General features: G+C 45.7%; 1 protein-coding gene across 4 annotated transcripts in view; it reads left to right on the top strand.

The window, feature by feature from the left end:
• EMCN (endomucin) overlaps nucleotides 1-14,755 on the top strand; it is an 81,448-nt gene that overhangs the window by 36,296 nt on the left and 30,397 nt on the right. For 2 of the 4 annotated variants that reach the window (XM_084860238.1, XM_084860237.1), the window contains exons 7-8: nucleotides 7,189-7,257; nucleotides 14,059-14,145. In XM_084860238.1, coding sequence (XP_084716364.1) covers nucleotides 7,189-7,257; nucleotides 14,059-14,145 — 156 coding nt within the window. The remainder of the gene's footprint in view (nucleotides 1-7,188; nucleotides 7,258-14,058; nucleotides 14,146-14,755) is intronic. The other 2 variants (XM_084860240.1, XM_084860239.1) reach the window with 1 other exon arrangement.

Below are 14,755 nucleotides of genomic sequence, written 5' to 3'. Positions count from 1 at the left end.
CAGTTGCGACTGTTTAGAAGGCTGAACTGGGGAATGCTATGGCCTAAGACGGTGTACTTGTGCTCCAAGCAAACCCAGGCAGGGCAGCTGTGAAGCATAGGTGTGTGCTGATGTAGGCAACAGCCGCCATGCAAACTATATGGGCACCTCTATCGGGGTCACAAAACTCAATGCCCAGTGTTTGGTAGCAAACTTTTTGAATGGGATTGCAATTAAAAGGCAGCCTGGCAAAGGATCCTTATCTTTAAGTATATCTTATACTTAAGTGGACAGCTGAAATAGGGTGGGCAGCTTGCAGACCTCCAGATGTTTTGACCTACAACTCCCATGATCCGTCACCATTGACTATATGGACTAGAGCTGATAGGAGTTGCAAGCCAAAACATCTGGAGGGTCACAAGCTGCCTGTCCTTGATCTGTAGTCTCCCTCCCTTTCCTTGCCCTGCTGTAGCTCTCTGCCCTAATATCCCAATAAATCCATACAGGTGATGAGCCTTCACTCCTCCAACTCCATCACCCAAAAGCCTTTTGTTCTCTTAACTGTAATTGCAAATTCACTCTTACTGCCCGTTATGCTTGGAATTCCCTCCGACAACACATAGATTGTGCTATATGTATCCTGCTCTCTTTCTCTTCCTGCCTTTTTCTTTCCCTCTCCAGATCCCTCCTTTAAACCCAACACTTCTATGAAGCCCTTAACTAGTCTGTGTGCAATGTGCATCCATGTCTTCTGTTGTTCAGTTGTTCAGTCGTGTCCGACTCTTCGTGACCCCATGGACCAGAGCACGCCCGGCCTTCATTTGCTGAATTTAGACTGTAGAAGCATCTTTGGGTGCAGGCTGTCTCCCTAGAAGGTCTGATGTGGAAACAGAAGACTTTGTGTGTGTCTGTATGAGTGTTTAAGCCAGCCTGGCCGCATAGCTTGTTGCTCAGAAAATCCATTCTCCCCACTGCCCAAGCTACTGTTAGAATTGCAGCTAAACTGAAAGGGAACAGGGAAGCCTAAGAGAGGTGGCAGATGACATCCATCATTCCTGCTAATCAAAAAGTCCCAGCACTTCGATGCTGTGAATCCTGGCTCCACTAAACCACTGCAAAGCAATGGAGGCTGGTGGCTCCAATTTTGGTGTGGCTGTGAATCCATTCCAGGACTCAGTCAGAACCAACCAGAACTCTAAAGGAGCTATCCAAGGTACTGGACCCAAAATAGGTTCAGCACCTTAGGTAGCTCCTTTAGCGATCTGGGTTGTTCTGATTGAAACCCAGAATGGATTCACAGCCCCACCACAATTGGAGCCACCAGCCTCCCCTGCTGCAAGGGTTTAAAAACCCTCCCCTAACCACTTTACAGTCCCAATGAAATTCATGTCCCTCCCTCCCTCCTGTGTTTTAAATACATGGAGGAAGCAATCCTATGGCCTCTAGACACTATCTAGAGGGCCATAGGATTGTTCAGTTTCTGGGAACTGAGGCCAGAACCAGGGCTCCGACCTCAGTTCCCAGAAACTACACCCCCTGCCCCTTCCCCAGCACCCTTGTAGCTGGTGTGGTTCTCTCTGCACCGGCTACATCTCCACACTTGGAAATGGCACAGAGATGGGGGAAAGGGGGAGGTCCCAGGAGAGGGGAAGAAACCGCAGGAGCTGATTTACGCCAGGCTCCTTCCCTCCCCCTTCCTGATAAAAAAAGGTAAGGGTGTCCCCAACCAGTCGTGTCCGACTCTAGGGTGCGGTGCTCATCCCTGTTTCTAAGCCGAAGAGCCAGCGCTGTCCGAAGACGCTTCCGTGGTCATGTGGCCGGCATGACTGAACACCAAGGTGCACGGAACGCTGTTACCTTTCCCGCCGAGGCGGTACATATTTATCTACTTGCAATTTCTTGCTTTCGAACTGCTAGGTCAGCAGGAGCTGGGACTGAAGACGGGAGCTCACTCGGTCACGCGGCACTCGGGTCTCGAACTGCTGTCCTGCTGACCTTCCGGTCTGCAGTTCAGCGTCTTAACATGCGTAAACAGGTGAAATCTCCCATCCAGGCAAAACTGCAGGGCAGTGCGCCAACTGCCCTGCATAAGATAGTCAGCAACCTCTGATTTTGGAGGCTGGTGACTATCCGGATAGAATTGCACCCTTAGAAGGCAAGAGATCCCATCACAGATCTCCAATGTCTCCTCTAGTTTGGCCCTCAACCTCGAGAATGGTAAAATGCAGCTGCCTCACAGAGGATGCCATGTTGGGGAAAGGCCAGCCTACTGGTTGCATCCAGCGTAAAGTGATTTTTGGATCTGACCTGTTGTCTCCCCTCCTTGCCCTGCCTGCTCAGCAGTTAGGAAAAGAAGCTCCCATTGACACCAATGGAAGCTTTCCCCCCCCCCTAAGCTTAATTGGCATACTGCTGGTGATTTGGGGGTGGGGCGCAGCATGCAGAAGGGGAGGGCGAGTTGAAGGAACTTCCTTTGTGTGCAGGATCCGCTGCTCCGTTTCAGCACTCTGAACAGGAAAGGCTCTAAGTGCATGAGGGCCCAATCCTATGCATGTGTAGACAGAAAAAAGCCCTACACCTCCCAGCATTCCTCCAGCCAGCCATGCTAACTGGTGCATGCTGGGAATTGTAGGACTTTTTTCTGTCTAAATATGCATAGGATTTCCCCCTGAGAAAGAATAATGCTTCATCTCTTTGCAGAGGGTCATTTCATTTCGCTTTCACCCATGGCCAGCCTCAAGGGTTGGCATGGCTGGGCACCTGTCAGGGGCCCACACCCAAGCAGGGGCCCACTGACAAGAGCCCCCTGGACTTGCTTCTCCTCATCATCATTGCAACTTGCTTGTTCACCTGTCTCTCGCTCTGGCCCAGACAATAGTGGTGCTGAGAAAAAGGAGGAGGAGATCCTACTTCCTCACTGGCTCTCTGCCTGTCAAGCAAGCGAGTGGTAGCCATGATAAGAAAGAGGATGTGGAGCAATAGCAACTGATATAAATGGTGGGGAGGTTCACTGAGAGAGGGGCCCATGGGTGGGGCTTAGCCCAAGCACCCTAAAAGTCTTGGAGCTGGCACTGCTCTCACATAAGTCAAAATGCAACCTTGGTCAGCCTTCTGCATATGCTGTCTTTCCCCTTCAGGATATACTGTGAATGGGTGAGGCATATTGCTAAGGAATAGTGGAGACCTTGTAAAAGCAAGAGTTGCCTTGCAGCACCCAGAAGACATCATTGCACATGAAGGCGTCTCAATTAACCACACTCCTAGAAGCACATCTTTTCTTTTTGGCTTTCCTCCAGCCTCCAAATACTGGTGCACCTGTCTTTTCTGTTGCCCAAAGAAAGAAAGCACCAAATAAAGCTTTGCTGAATTCTGATGCAGATACCACTTGAACTCACGTAAGCGCGCATGTGTTTTGTCATTCCACATTTAACAGAAGTCCCAGTGGGTGGAAAGAAACAATACCAAAAAAGGCCACAAATGCGGCTTCTTTTCCTTTCTGTCATGGAGAAGTACCTCCCTCAAGGGTATCACTAGAGCACACTGGAGTTAACCTCTACTGAAAGTTAAAGTGGCATGTAGGGAGAGTAATAGATAGCATCACCGAGGCAATGAATATGAACTTGAGCACACTCCTGGAGAAAGCGGAGGACAGGAAAGCCTGGCGTGCTATGGTCCATGGGGTCACGAAGAATCGGACATGACTTAACGACTGAACAACAACAACAACAAGGGAGAATAAAGTGAGCAAAAACATCACTGTCTCTTCAGCGTACTTCCAGGTAGTGGCCTGAATAACCACTGGAAGCCAGTTACTTCACCACCTGTAGTAGACCAACCTAGAACAAACACTGTAAAAATGGAATGATGGTGTTTCCAATCATCTTTAAATTTGATATTCTCCACTAATTCAAAGTGAATTCCACTTGGGGTTGCAAGAAGAGAACCCCACATTTGTAACATCGCTAAAAATACAGTTTTGCAGTATTTGATTTAAGTCATCAATGAGTTGGACCTAAGGTGTTCCATCCATTCCCGGAAAGGACTGTAATCCCATGGAGGTTCCCCCTGGAGGAAGGAAGGGAGGCAATTTTCACCAGTGCCCCTTTTCCCTTCAGAACCTTGCACCATCAAATGCACCATGTTGATCAACTAAAATGGTGTCCTCCATTAATCAGTTTTTTAAAGTTGCTTTTAAACAACTTCTCTTAAACCTGGGGCCTGATCCATGCAGGACCCCCATCAACAAGATTTGAAGGTACCAATATGACTCAAGTATTGGTGGGAAATGGATTCAGGTAATAAAAGCAAAGGGAAGAGCTTACACACACCCCTCAACTCACAGTTGCTGTCACCCCAGTTCCCATGAAGTGATGGGCGTTGTCCCAAAGCGCCAGTTATCTGAACAGGTGGTGCACCTTCCACCTCTCAGACAAGAACCAGTAACAGAACAATTTGCCCAGGATTTTATAGGGCTTGTCTCATGTAGTTTCAGACCGTCAGAAGGCACACAGGCACGCACACACACACACACACACACACACTTCCCTCCCTTCACCGAGGAGGAGAAATGGGGGTCTTCCTTTCTTGGCAGGAAATATAGTTTCTCCCAGCCAAGAAATAGGCATTCTTATCAGCAAGGAAGGTACAAACTGTGCAAAGCAACTACTGTGCATTGTCTAGCTTTCATTAGCAGCAAGAAGCGCTGAACTTCACTGTGCAGCTGTATGAAAAAGTCTAACTTCATAAAAGTTGCCAACTGCTCTCTCAAGTATACATATGCTACTGGACACTGCATATGACTGTGTGTAAGTTCACACCTGACTCCTCACCATTCTTCTGAAACCAAATCCAATACACAAGTACTTATCAGAACAGCATATATCAAGCACAATCAGAAAATAGATATTCACTCTTCATGGGTGACCAAGCTGCCAGATGCCTCGCCCAAATGCCCCCCGCCCCAATGCTGCAGTTGCCACCACAATTCTTCTGGAGAAACAGGTACATGGGGATGAGTCTCTATATGTTACCCACCTTCCCACCATAAGTGTACTCCAACAGCCTGCCAAACAGCTGTTTGATAGGCTGTCGGGAGCATGATTCTGCTGGGGAAAGGAGCATGGGAGGAGAGTTATCCGTTTGCACCCCTTACCCAGCGCAATTGTGCTCCAGGGCTGTTGGGAGCATGATTTAAGCTATGCATCTCCCTCTGCTCCCAACTAATTAGTAGGGGGGAAGAAGCACAATCTCAACATGATGGAAAGGGAGGTTTAAACCCCAACCCATCAGTCAATGCCCCATCCAGCCTTCGTGGGGCAAAACGGTTGCCTTCCCCTGTTCTTCACAGATGGTGGAGACTGTTGCAGAATTTAAGGCCTCTTTCACATTCTCCACTGCAGTTGACCATTCTGAATGTGGTAAAATCACCAGGTTTCAATTATGTGTAAGATTTACAACTAGAGCCCATACTAAATACTAGACTTGATTATTTGTGGGTTGCTGTTAAGAGAAATAAAGTTTCATTTCTATGTTCCCTTCCAAGACAAGATAGCCAAGAGCTTCATTCTCATAGAGGAGATCCATCTGTCTTCATACTGTCTGTCACCTTATTGCTTCCTCCCATTCTCTCTCCTGTCTTCCATTTAATCACTTGCATTCCAGAAGAGCAAAGCATACATTTTATGTTAAAAATTCCTAAATAAACGTTTAAATCTTACACCTGCACTGTGACTATAGAGCATGTAAGACCAATTATGTATTTCTGTAGAGGCTTTCTTCTAAAGCACCCTCCCTCCTTCGGCCTAGTCTTTGATTATCTCTGGATAATGTATTTAACCTCATGTTAATGCTGCAAAACTTCGGTGTAAATCTGTACTCCTTTTGGGTGTTATCCCCTCGTATGACTAACATCACATGAATGGGAGGGCAATGTTGTGCCCCTTGTTCCACACCTGTCATTGTGGTCATGCTCCACATATATCTGTGGAGACATCCAAAGATGATACCATGCTCTATATGCATAGGCTGTCTCCAGTGATGTACATCACTAGGTGAACCTATGCACATAGGGCAGGCTCCCCTCTTCAGACCTCCGTCCCCAATGAATAGACTGCAAGGGACAGGGACAGTGGGGTGTGATGGTGGGAGTGGGAAGCTTCAGCGCATGGGGGGATTTGACCAGTATGCAGGAAGCTTGGGTGGGTGAGTAGGTGGGCAGGGAAATTCAGTGGTAAGGGCCAATTGTCAGCACTATACCAATGACCCACTAGAGTTTAGGACCAACCCTGGCTGTGGCAGGTGTGCCTGGGGCATTTAAGCATCTCTGGGCTAAATTTCATGCTACATTAAATATGTCACATGTAGCTGATCCCCACCATTTTTTTTTCTTTTTACTGTACTGTATATGTGCAGCAGCCTGATCCAGATTGGGACAACTGCACACAGGTAGGGGAGGTTTAAACCTTCCCACCCAGTTACTTTTTCCCCGAAATTCAAGCTCCCTCAAGGGGGACAAAAAAGTGGGGAAGCTCCATTGGCACTAATTGAGGGTTGCTGTTTTTAGTCCCCACAGTATTGGGTGTTGAATTTGGGGGGAAAATGTGGCTCAGTGGGAAGATTTAAAGTTCCCCTACCCACACGTGGTGGTCCTGATCTGTATCGAGGCTCCACATACTTACTTAAACCACATACGTAGTGGGCTCTCCCACACTGGAGGCGTTCAAGAGGAGGCTGGACAGCCATCTGTCAGGGATGCTCTGACTTGGATTCCTGCATTGAGCCGGGGGTTGGACTCGATGGCCTTGTAGGCCCCTTCCAACCCTACTGTTCTATGATTCTATGATTCTACATTAAGGTAAACAAAACTAAGGCAAACAAAATGCATGCTATGTATTTAACATACTGTGTAGTTTAGCTCTCTGAAAGTGTGAATCTCAAACCAATTGAAGTCTACCAATTGTTGTTACACTCTATAATGGGATGGGATGTCATTCTTGGGAATACTCAGATATTCTGTTATGAACGTTTGAATTTTACAGTGCTTAGAGGAAAATGAGGCAAAATTTTAAAGGGTCAGATCTGAGAATGCTCAGAAAATAGCTCTGTAGAATAACTCTAGTTTCCCCTCACTTAGCTGATGATTATTCCTTTGACAAATACGTTTTGAGAACAGCAGTTAACACACGGTCATTTATCTTATCAAAATATCAGCAGGGACAGTTGAATCATCAGCACAGATTTCTGTGACTGCAGCGTCTTCCTTGACTCAAACAACTGCTGGTAAGGCGTCCCCTTTACAATCTAATTCATAATTGAACATTGACAACTGCCCAGTTAAACAATTACATGACTGTAATACAGCAGAAGTTTCCCTTCTGGGTTAAGATGCTTTATTGCAGCTCCAGGTGCCCTGGATTTGAGAGGTTTTTCATTGTTGATTTTTATCGTAGCTGGTCGAATGTTAAAGGTCCAATCCTATGCAGGTTTAGATAAAAAAAAAAAGTCCTACAACTCCCAGTAATCCTGCATGAGATTGCACCCTAAACCTGATAAATGAAGGAAAGCACATCCCAGCATGTTCCAGGGGAACAGAGTACTGCCTCTTCAGTAGAATAAGAGCTCCACTTCTATATATTCTCTCTTTCTGCCTTCTAGAGAAGAGCCAGAGGCAGTGTGGTGTAGCAACAGAGTGCTGTAGTGTGGTGTAGTGGTTAGAGTGCCGGATTAGGACTGGGGAGAACTGGGTTCAAATCCCCACTCATCCATCAAGTTCATTGGGTGACCTTGAGCTAGTTCCTCCCTCTACCTGACTGGATTGTTAGGTGGCCAAGAGGGGTGGGGAGGACCTTTCGGTGGGTTAGCAGGCCTGAGAGCACTTGCACTAAAGTGAAGGATAAAATTGCTTAAATAAATACATAAATATCCATTTAGTTAGTTCCAGTTATGGACATCAAACAACAGATCTTTCGTCAGTACACTGTACTTAATGGAGCACTTAATGGAGCAATATAATTTAGTGCACCGGCTAGACTGGATAATTGAACAGCTCCTTGTATTACCAATTTGGGACCAATTCCCTCCAAGACATTTTCCGTGGTTTGCTATGCTGTCATCTGGAAGTTTGGAATTGGGGCCTTCTCTTCCTACCACAATTTTAACTTGTGTTAGCACAGCCTTTGATAAAGTCCATCTTATTAGGGATGTATGAGAAATTCGTTTTAGTTTATTTTTTAATGAGAATTTACCCAATCCACACCTCCTGAACTGAACACGGCCAGGAAAGTACAAGAAAGGAGGGTGAGAGTGTTTGGGGGAGTAGGAGATGATAGGAAAAGTGTTTTGAGGTTGGGCATGGCTAGCAAGGAAGGGGTTAGATGAGATCTGCTTAGATCTATATTTGCTTAGATCTACATTGCTTCCCATTTTTGGAAACAACCAGGATCATTTAAGAGTCAATCCCAAGCAGGAGAGGAAGAATTGTTCTGTGTTTATTTATATGTATATCTAGGAAGGATTAGGGCAGGGCTAACCCACCACCACCATCTTCACATGACCATCATCCCCTTGCAAAGGTAGGAGGGAGGAACTAGGGAGAATTGCTCAGCTTCCAGAGAATACTTAGCTACTTACACTTTTACAAAGTGGTGAGGGTGGGGTTCTCTCTGTCCCTCTCTCTCTCTCTCTCTCTCTCATTCTCCTTTTTGTATTTTTAAAAAGCCATACTGCTGCTCCAACGTGGGGTGGCCATGTGCCTTCTTTTACAGAGGACAGTCCTCTATTTAAAGGGCTGCCAGAGGACCATCCTCTGTTTTGAAGGCATCCTCTTTTTGAAGGGCTGTCCAGTATGAAGCTAAAGAACCATCAGAAGGGAGAGCAGCAGGGGCCTTGAAGTTGCCCATCCACAGTTAGCAACTGGACAGCAGTCTGATCAGGCACACAGGTCACCTGGTCACAGTCTTCCCCAATATAGTCCGATGTATCGTATTTCTATTTAAATTATGGTATCATTCTGAACAATGATACCACTACATTCACATATGCAAAATGTTATGCAAATTGGTGTCCTCTTTTGTCCTCTTTTTTGGTGAGTCACAAGTAGGGATGTCCGTCGCTGGCAAATCCAGCCCTTTTAGGGCTCGCCGAATTTCTGTGCCGCCACTGACTGGGCTTACATTTGCGAGCTGTGTTGCAAGTTTTTCCCGAAATCTGGGAACTTTTTCCATTAAAAAAAAATTGCTTAAATAGAAATTTTCACAACTTGCAGCTGCAATCTGCATTATTTGCACAAATTTCAGCTGTAATTTGCATCATTTGCACAAATTGCAGTTCTAATTTCCATAATTTGTGCATATTACAGCTGCAATTTGTGCAAATTTCTATTTATGCAGATTTTTAAAAGGGGAAATCTGCAAATTGGCCCAACGCGATGAAGATCAAGTTGGGCCAGCTCACAAGAAACAAGCCAAAGTCCAGGAGGCCAAGCTGATGAAAGATCAGTGAGCTCCACTCCCTAGATGATTCCTCCAACATCCCTAGTCACAAGTGACCACCCTATCTGAGCAACTGGCTGCGTGACTGTCCATTGGAAAATGGTAGGGAGGAATGGACTTCCCTCCATCCATGATTGCTGGGCACTCACCGAACCCTCACCGCCACCTGCCCCTGTTCACCACACTGTGTGAGCCTCTGGACAGCCCGACAAGTACAGCCACCCAGTCCCTTAGTGAGCTGCCATTTTGCATAAAAATGGCAGCTCATTATTCTAAGTAAAAGGCATTTTATGGAAATCTGTTCCTCAAGATAGGGGCTCTAATCTTTTCTAGGGATGGCACAGTGTGGTAAACAGAGACAGGTAGCTAGTGGGTCCACGGATCCCAGTCCAGCAGGCTGAGTGGAGTGGAGTCCATCAGACTTTACCCCCATGTAAGACACCTGTGACATCCCTAGAAAATGGAGCCAAGAGGAAGTGGGAAGAGAGTTACACTACTGGTGCTTCAGAATCATGTTTCCTTCCCACTTGCTCTCAGCTCCATTTTCAAGATGGCAACAAGGCTTGCTTACCACTTAGCCAAATCTCAGGGTTTTTGTTTTTTTTTAAGTCAATAAAGAAAAGGGGGGGTAAAAATAATTGTTCTTGCCAACCCATAAAATTGTAAGTAGCTAAGTACTCCCGCACACACACACATGCACACACACACACAGAGCTGAACCAAAATTATTGGCCCAACCCTAGTGTTTTTCCTACTGAAGAAGAATTCCTGGCACAGGATACAGTAAGAAAGAATGGAGTCTCATGTGAACATTCAGTTCCCACCCCACCCCAAAACCTTATAAAGGACCTGAGTTGGGCATTAATTCAGAGACAGAGAGAGAGAGAGAGAGAGAGAGAGGGAGGGAGGGAGGGAGGGAGGGAGGGAGGGAGGGAGATCACCTCTGCTTCTGATCTATGGAATGCTGGTTCCATAGACAAGGGACTTCAAACTAGTCCTTGACTTCCAAAAGTTACAAAAAGATTCTGGATTACAAAAGTTCAATAAAGATTCTGCCATGTGTTCTCTTACAGTCAGATTATGTGCATATCCCTGAGAACAATCTGTGCTTGCAGACATAAGTGCAGCACTTAGAGTTGCTTTGCTGCCAATGGAAATGGGACTGCTGGATCATACAACACCGTGGGAAGGAGTCAATGAAGGGCTGAAGGGGGAAACATGTTGTCTTAAGGCAGAGCAGAGTAGAATGCAAGGGAAGTTTCCAAACAGACTATTTTACCATTTAGTCACTAGGCTAACCTCCCCAGGCCAGTGATGTGTTGGACTACTACTCCCATCATCCCCAACCAGCTTCCTCCCCACAAGTAGGGATCCAGAGTATTTGACATGCTGCCAGATGAATCTCTTGACTGCTCTGGACACCTTTGGTCTCAGCATCCTCGGGGGTGTTCCTGGTGGGTCTTGGGTGGGGAGATGAGACCAGTAAGAGCACTTTGGTGCTTCCAGCACCATGGCCTCCTTCAGTGGGGCATCATCCCATGTGCCAGCATGGGAGCTGTCCAGCATGGAGCACAAGCAGGTGCTCCATGCTGGAGCACAAGATGTTGTTTCAGCCATGGCTAGGCTCCAGCTGAGCAGCTTCATAACTGACATTGCTGCCCCAGCCCTTCCTGGCTTGTCCTGGCTGGCTGGTACCTTGAACAGGATTACTCTGTGTTAGGGGATGAGGATATTCTGCAACAACTCTAATTATTTGTTTGCTACATTTATATCCCTGGTTACCAGTTGTTTTCCGGGCCAAATTCAAGGTGTTGGTTTTGACCTTTAAAACCCTATATGGTTCCAGCCCAGCCTATCTTAAGGAGCTCCTCCAGCAACAACAGACAGGCCACTTAACAAGATCAGCCTCGGATGGCCTTCTCTCTGTCCCATCAGCCAGGACAGCTAGGCTGGTGAGGACGAGGGAGAGGGCCTTCTCTGTGGTGGCCCCCACTCTGTGGAACTCCCTCCCTAAGGAACTCTACCATGCCCCCTCTTTAATGAGCTTCCACCACGCATTAAAAATGTTGTTGTTAAGGCAGGCATTTGGGGTGGGTTAGGGTATTTTTAGAAATATGATGTTTTAAAGTAGAATGTTATTGTTTAAAAACTGTTGTATTATTGTACGTCGCCCAGAGTGGCCGGGTGACCAGCCAGATGGGCGATTAAGAAATTCAATAAATAAATACATAAATAAATAAATCCCACCCTTCCTCCAAGAAGCCCAAGGTGGCATACATTATCCTCCTCTCTGTTTTATCCTCACAAAAACCCTGTGAGGTAGGTTAGCCTAAGAATGAGTGACTGGCCCAAAGTCACCCAATGAGTTTCATGGCAGAGCAGAGACTAGAACCCAGGTCTCCCCAGTCAATAAATACTAATAACACCTAATAACATAGCACTGATGTTGTACATGAAGGATTTCCTGAAAACTGCATTTCCATTAGTTATTATGCGTTGTTAGTATTTAATGACTTTCTGAGATTAGGAAAATGGTACGTGGGGAGATTAGCACACGGCTCTAATACAATTCAGAGGGGACTGGTTTTAAAAGATATTGAAAAAGATGGGAGTTCTGACCATGGCTCTCCAGTGCCTCATTTAGTTTGGCACTAAGCACCTACCTTATAGAAGAGATGTTTGTTTGAAACTGCCAAATGGCCTCAGGTAAAAATTTAGAATACAACATTTTTGCCTAAGGCATTCAAACAAGAATGAGTGGCTTCATAATAAACTGCCTAGCATTCTGCTAAGGCACAGATGCATAATCCTTTTCGGTTTAAGGGCTGAATTCCATTCAAGAGAAGCTGGATCAAAAATACCCCTCAGAAACGCTTGGGAAGCACAGGAGAGACCCTGGAGGAGGATGGCATAATCTAAACCACCCACAAGCTTCCATGAGTGAGGAAACACAAGCCCACAATACCTACCTAACATAGAAAAGCTCACAGTCCAAAGTGATATATTCCATTCTACCACCTCAGAGTTCTACCACTTCATTTCCACCTCAGTCCACTGCATGTGTAGACCAGGTCTGCTCCTCAGGAAGAGTTAATTTCTTCACCTTAATTTAGCTGGACAACTTGTCTTGCTTTCTAATGTCACCACAGGAAAAAGTTAATGGAGTGTTTACACATCTCATAATGGGAAAATTATGGGCGTAATGGAGAAACATGGAAATACCAAGTGGCAGAGACTTGCGTTTCCTGTTCCCTTCTTTTCTTCAGTAGTGGGTGGAGCCAATGGCAAAAGGGGTGTGGCCAAAATAGAAAACTGCCCACATATTGTCACTTAAAGCTCTTACTGCCGGTCTTTAAGCCTTAGGAGAGTCATTTCAACCTTTTTGGAATGTGGAAAGAACTACACAAAAACTGAGAAGTCACCAAATGATTGGTGGTTGGGAGAAGGGGGTGGGCCATGGAGAGAGGGTGTGGCCTCTTTGGACTCCCGGAAGGCTGGATTTACCCCTGAGGTTCTGCACCCCTATGCTGTGGGAATTCAAAAGTGGTCAAAGGGCCTTGTGGATACTTTTGTTTGTGACATTTCATGTACAATTTATGTAGGGGGAGGGGTGTTTGTGTGTGTGTGCACACACACATTTTCTATTACTCAAAAGAATACAGAGACATTTTTTAATGTAAACTAGGCCAGCTTATTTATTTCCTAACATCAGATGAAATCCTTGGCTATACATCTGCTTTAGTTTATGCTTTAAAGCCAAGCAATATGATCAGCAGAATAACATGGGGTAGATCTGCTGGATTGATGGTGGGGCCTTACTTGTTTGAATGCTCCCCAATATAAAAAATGTCCCACATGTAGGAAAAGTAGCATGTCAGAAAGAACCCTTGTGTTATACAGACACAGTTCACCACCTGGGCTTATTTGAGCGTCTTTTCCATAGCTGTCTACATCCTAAAACACTGTGCGTAAGGACTATCTATCTACTATTTTATTCCCATTGCAAGCTGCTTCTGCAACGACTCACTTCAGTCTGCCATAAAATCTAGAGTGACTTGCCACATGGGATGTGCCTAATCATATGGAAGGTTTCCATGGTAGTGCTAGATGTTCCTGGGGACATCTGTTACTGGCATGAAAACTCTGCAGAGAATCTGGAAGATCCACACTTTCTAGAGAAGTGGAAGTAGTTTGTTGCAGGATGGAATATGGTAATATTGAGAGCCAGCATGCTGTAGTGGTTAGAGGGTAGGACTATGACGCATAAGATCTGGGTTCTAGTACCCACTCAGCCATGAAGCTCACTGGTTGACTATGTCTGGGCAGTCACTGACTCTCAGCCTAACTTACCCTACACGGTTGTTTTGAAGGTAAAATGGAGAGGAGGGGGACCATGTATGCTGCCTAGGGCTCCTTGAAGGAAAAGGCAGGATATAAATGTAACAGATAAACAAATAATGTGTAGATTGGCAGTAAGTCTTTTCTGAAGTCTCCTACCAGTAAACACACACACACACACACACACACACACAGCAACTTGGGATGGTGTTTGTGTTTTAATGTAGATTCATTAGAGTTCCTTTTCTTATAGGCCCAAATGACAAGACAACTAGGAAGCCTGACTCCCAGGAAACTACATCAGACGCACTACCAAAACCAACTGAAAGTGAAGATGAAAGTAAGTGAAGACAGAGATTCCATCCTCCTAGGGGAAAATAACTATATGATACCAACTCATATTTGTTCTTTCTTTTTTTTACTGATCTGTTGACTATAGAATCCCAAGTTATTTATATCCCCAGTTCCCTGGGTGCCAAATGTGATCATACTCCTTTGTGCACCCTGAGGATATCAGCACTTTGTAATGTGAGAATGGCAACGACATTGTACTGTTTTTGTTCCTTTCACACAGATGTAGAATCAGTTGTGGGGATTGGCTTCCTGAGGCATGAGTCTGAAGGGGGTGGGGTTGATCAGCACTGCCATACTAATATAACATCATGTACATGTCCATGTGCATGAATGTGGACTTGCAGGTACAAAAACATTACACCAGAACTGGCCCATTACAGAGTAGTGGCCAGAAGAAACCATTTTTCAGTTGGGAATGTTGTTAGGGGAAAAGAGTCAAACTGAGAGAGAGGCTGGGTGAGGGGATCAGGGTGGTGGTGAATGCCTCCTTTGAGGAGGGGGTGATGCTATCAGCTCTCAAGGAGGCAGTGATAAGACCGCTCTTTAAAAAGCCCTCCTTGGATCCCCAAGTCCTGAACAACTTTCGCCTGGTTTTG

This window comes from Heloderma suspectum, chromosome 5 (genome assembly GCF_057233095.1).
Source record: "Heloderma suspectum isolate Gila_16-S chromosome 5, 16-S_ref, whole genome shotgun sequence".
In the NCBI taxonomy this organism is placed as follows: Eukaryota; Metazoa; Chordata; class Lepidosauria; order Squamata; family Helodermatidae; genus Heloderma; species Heloderma suspectum.
Note: the sequence above shows the minus strand (reverse complement) of the source record. Positions and strands in the feature narration are given on the sequence as shown.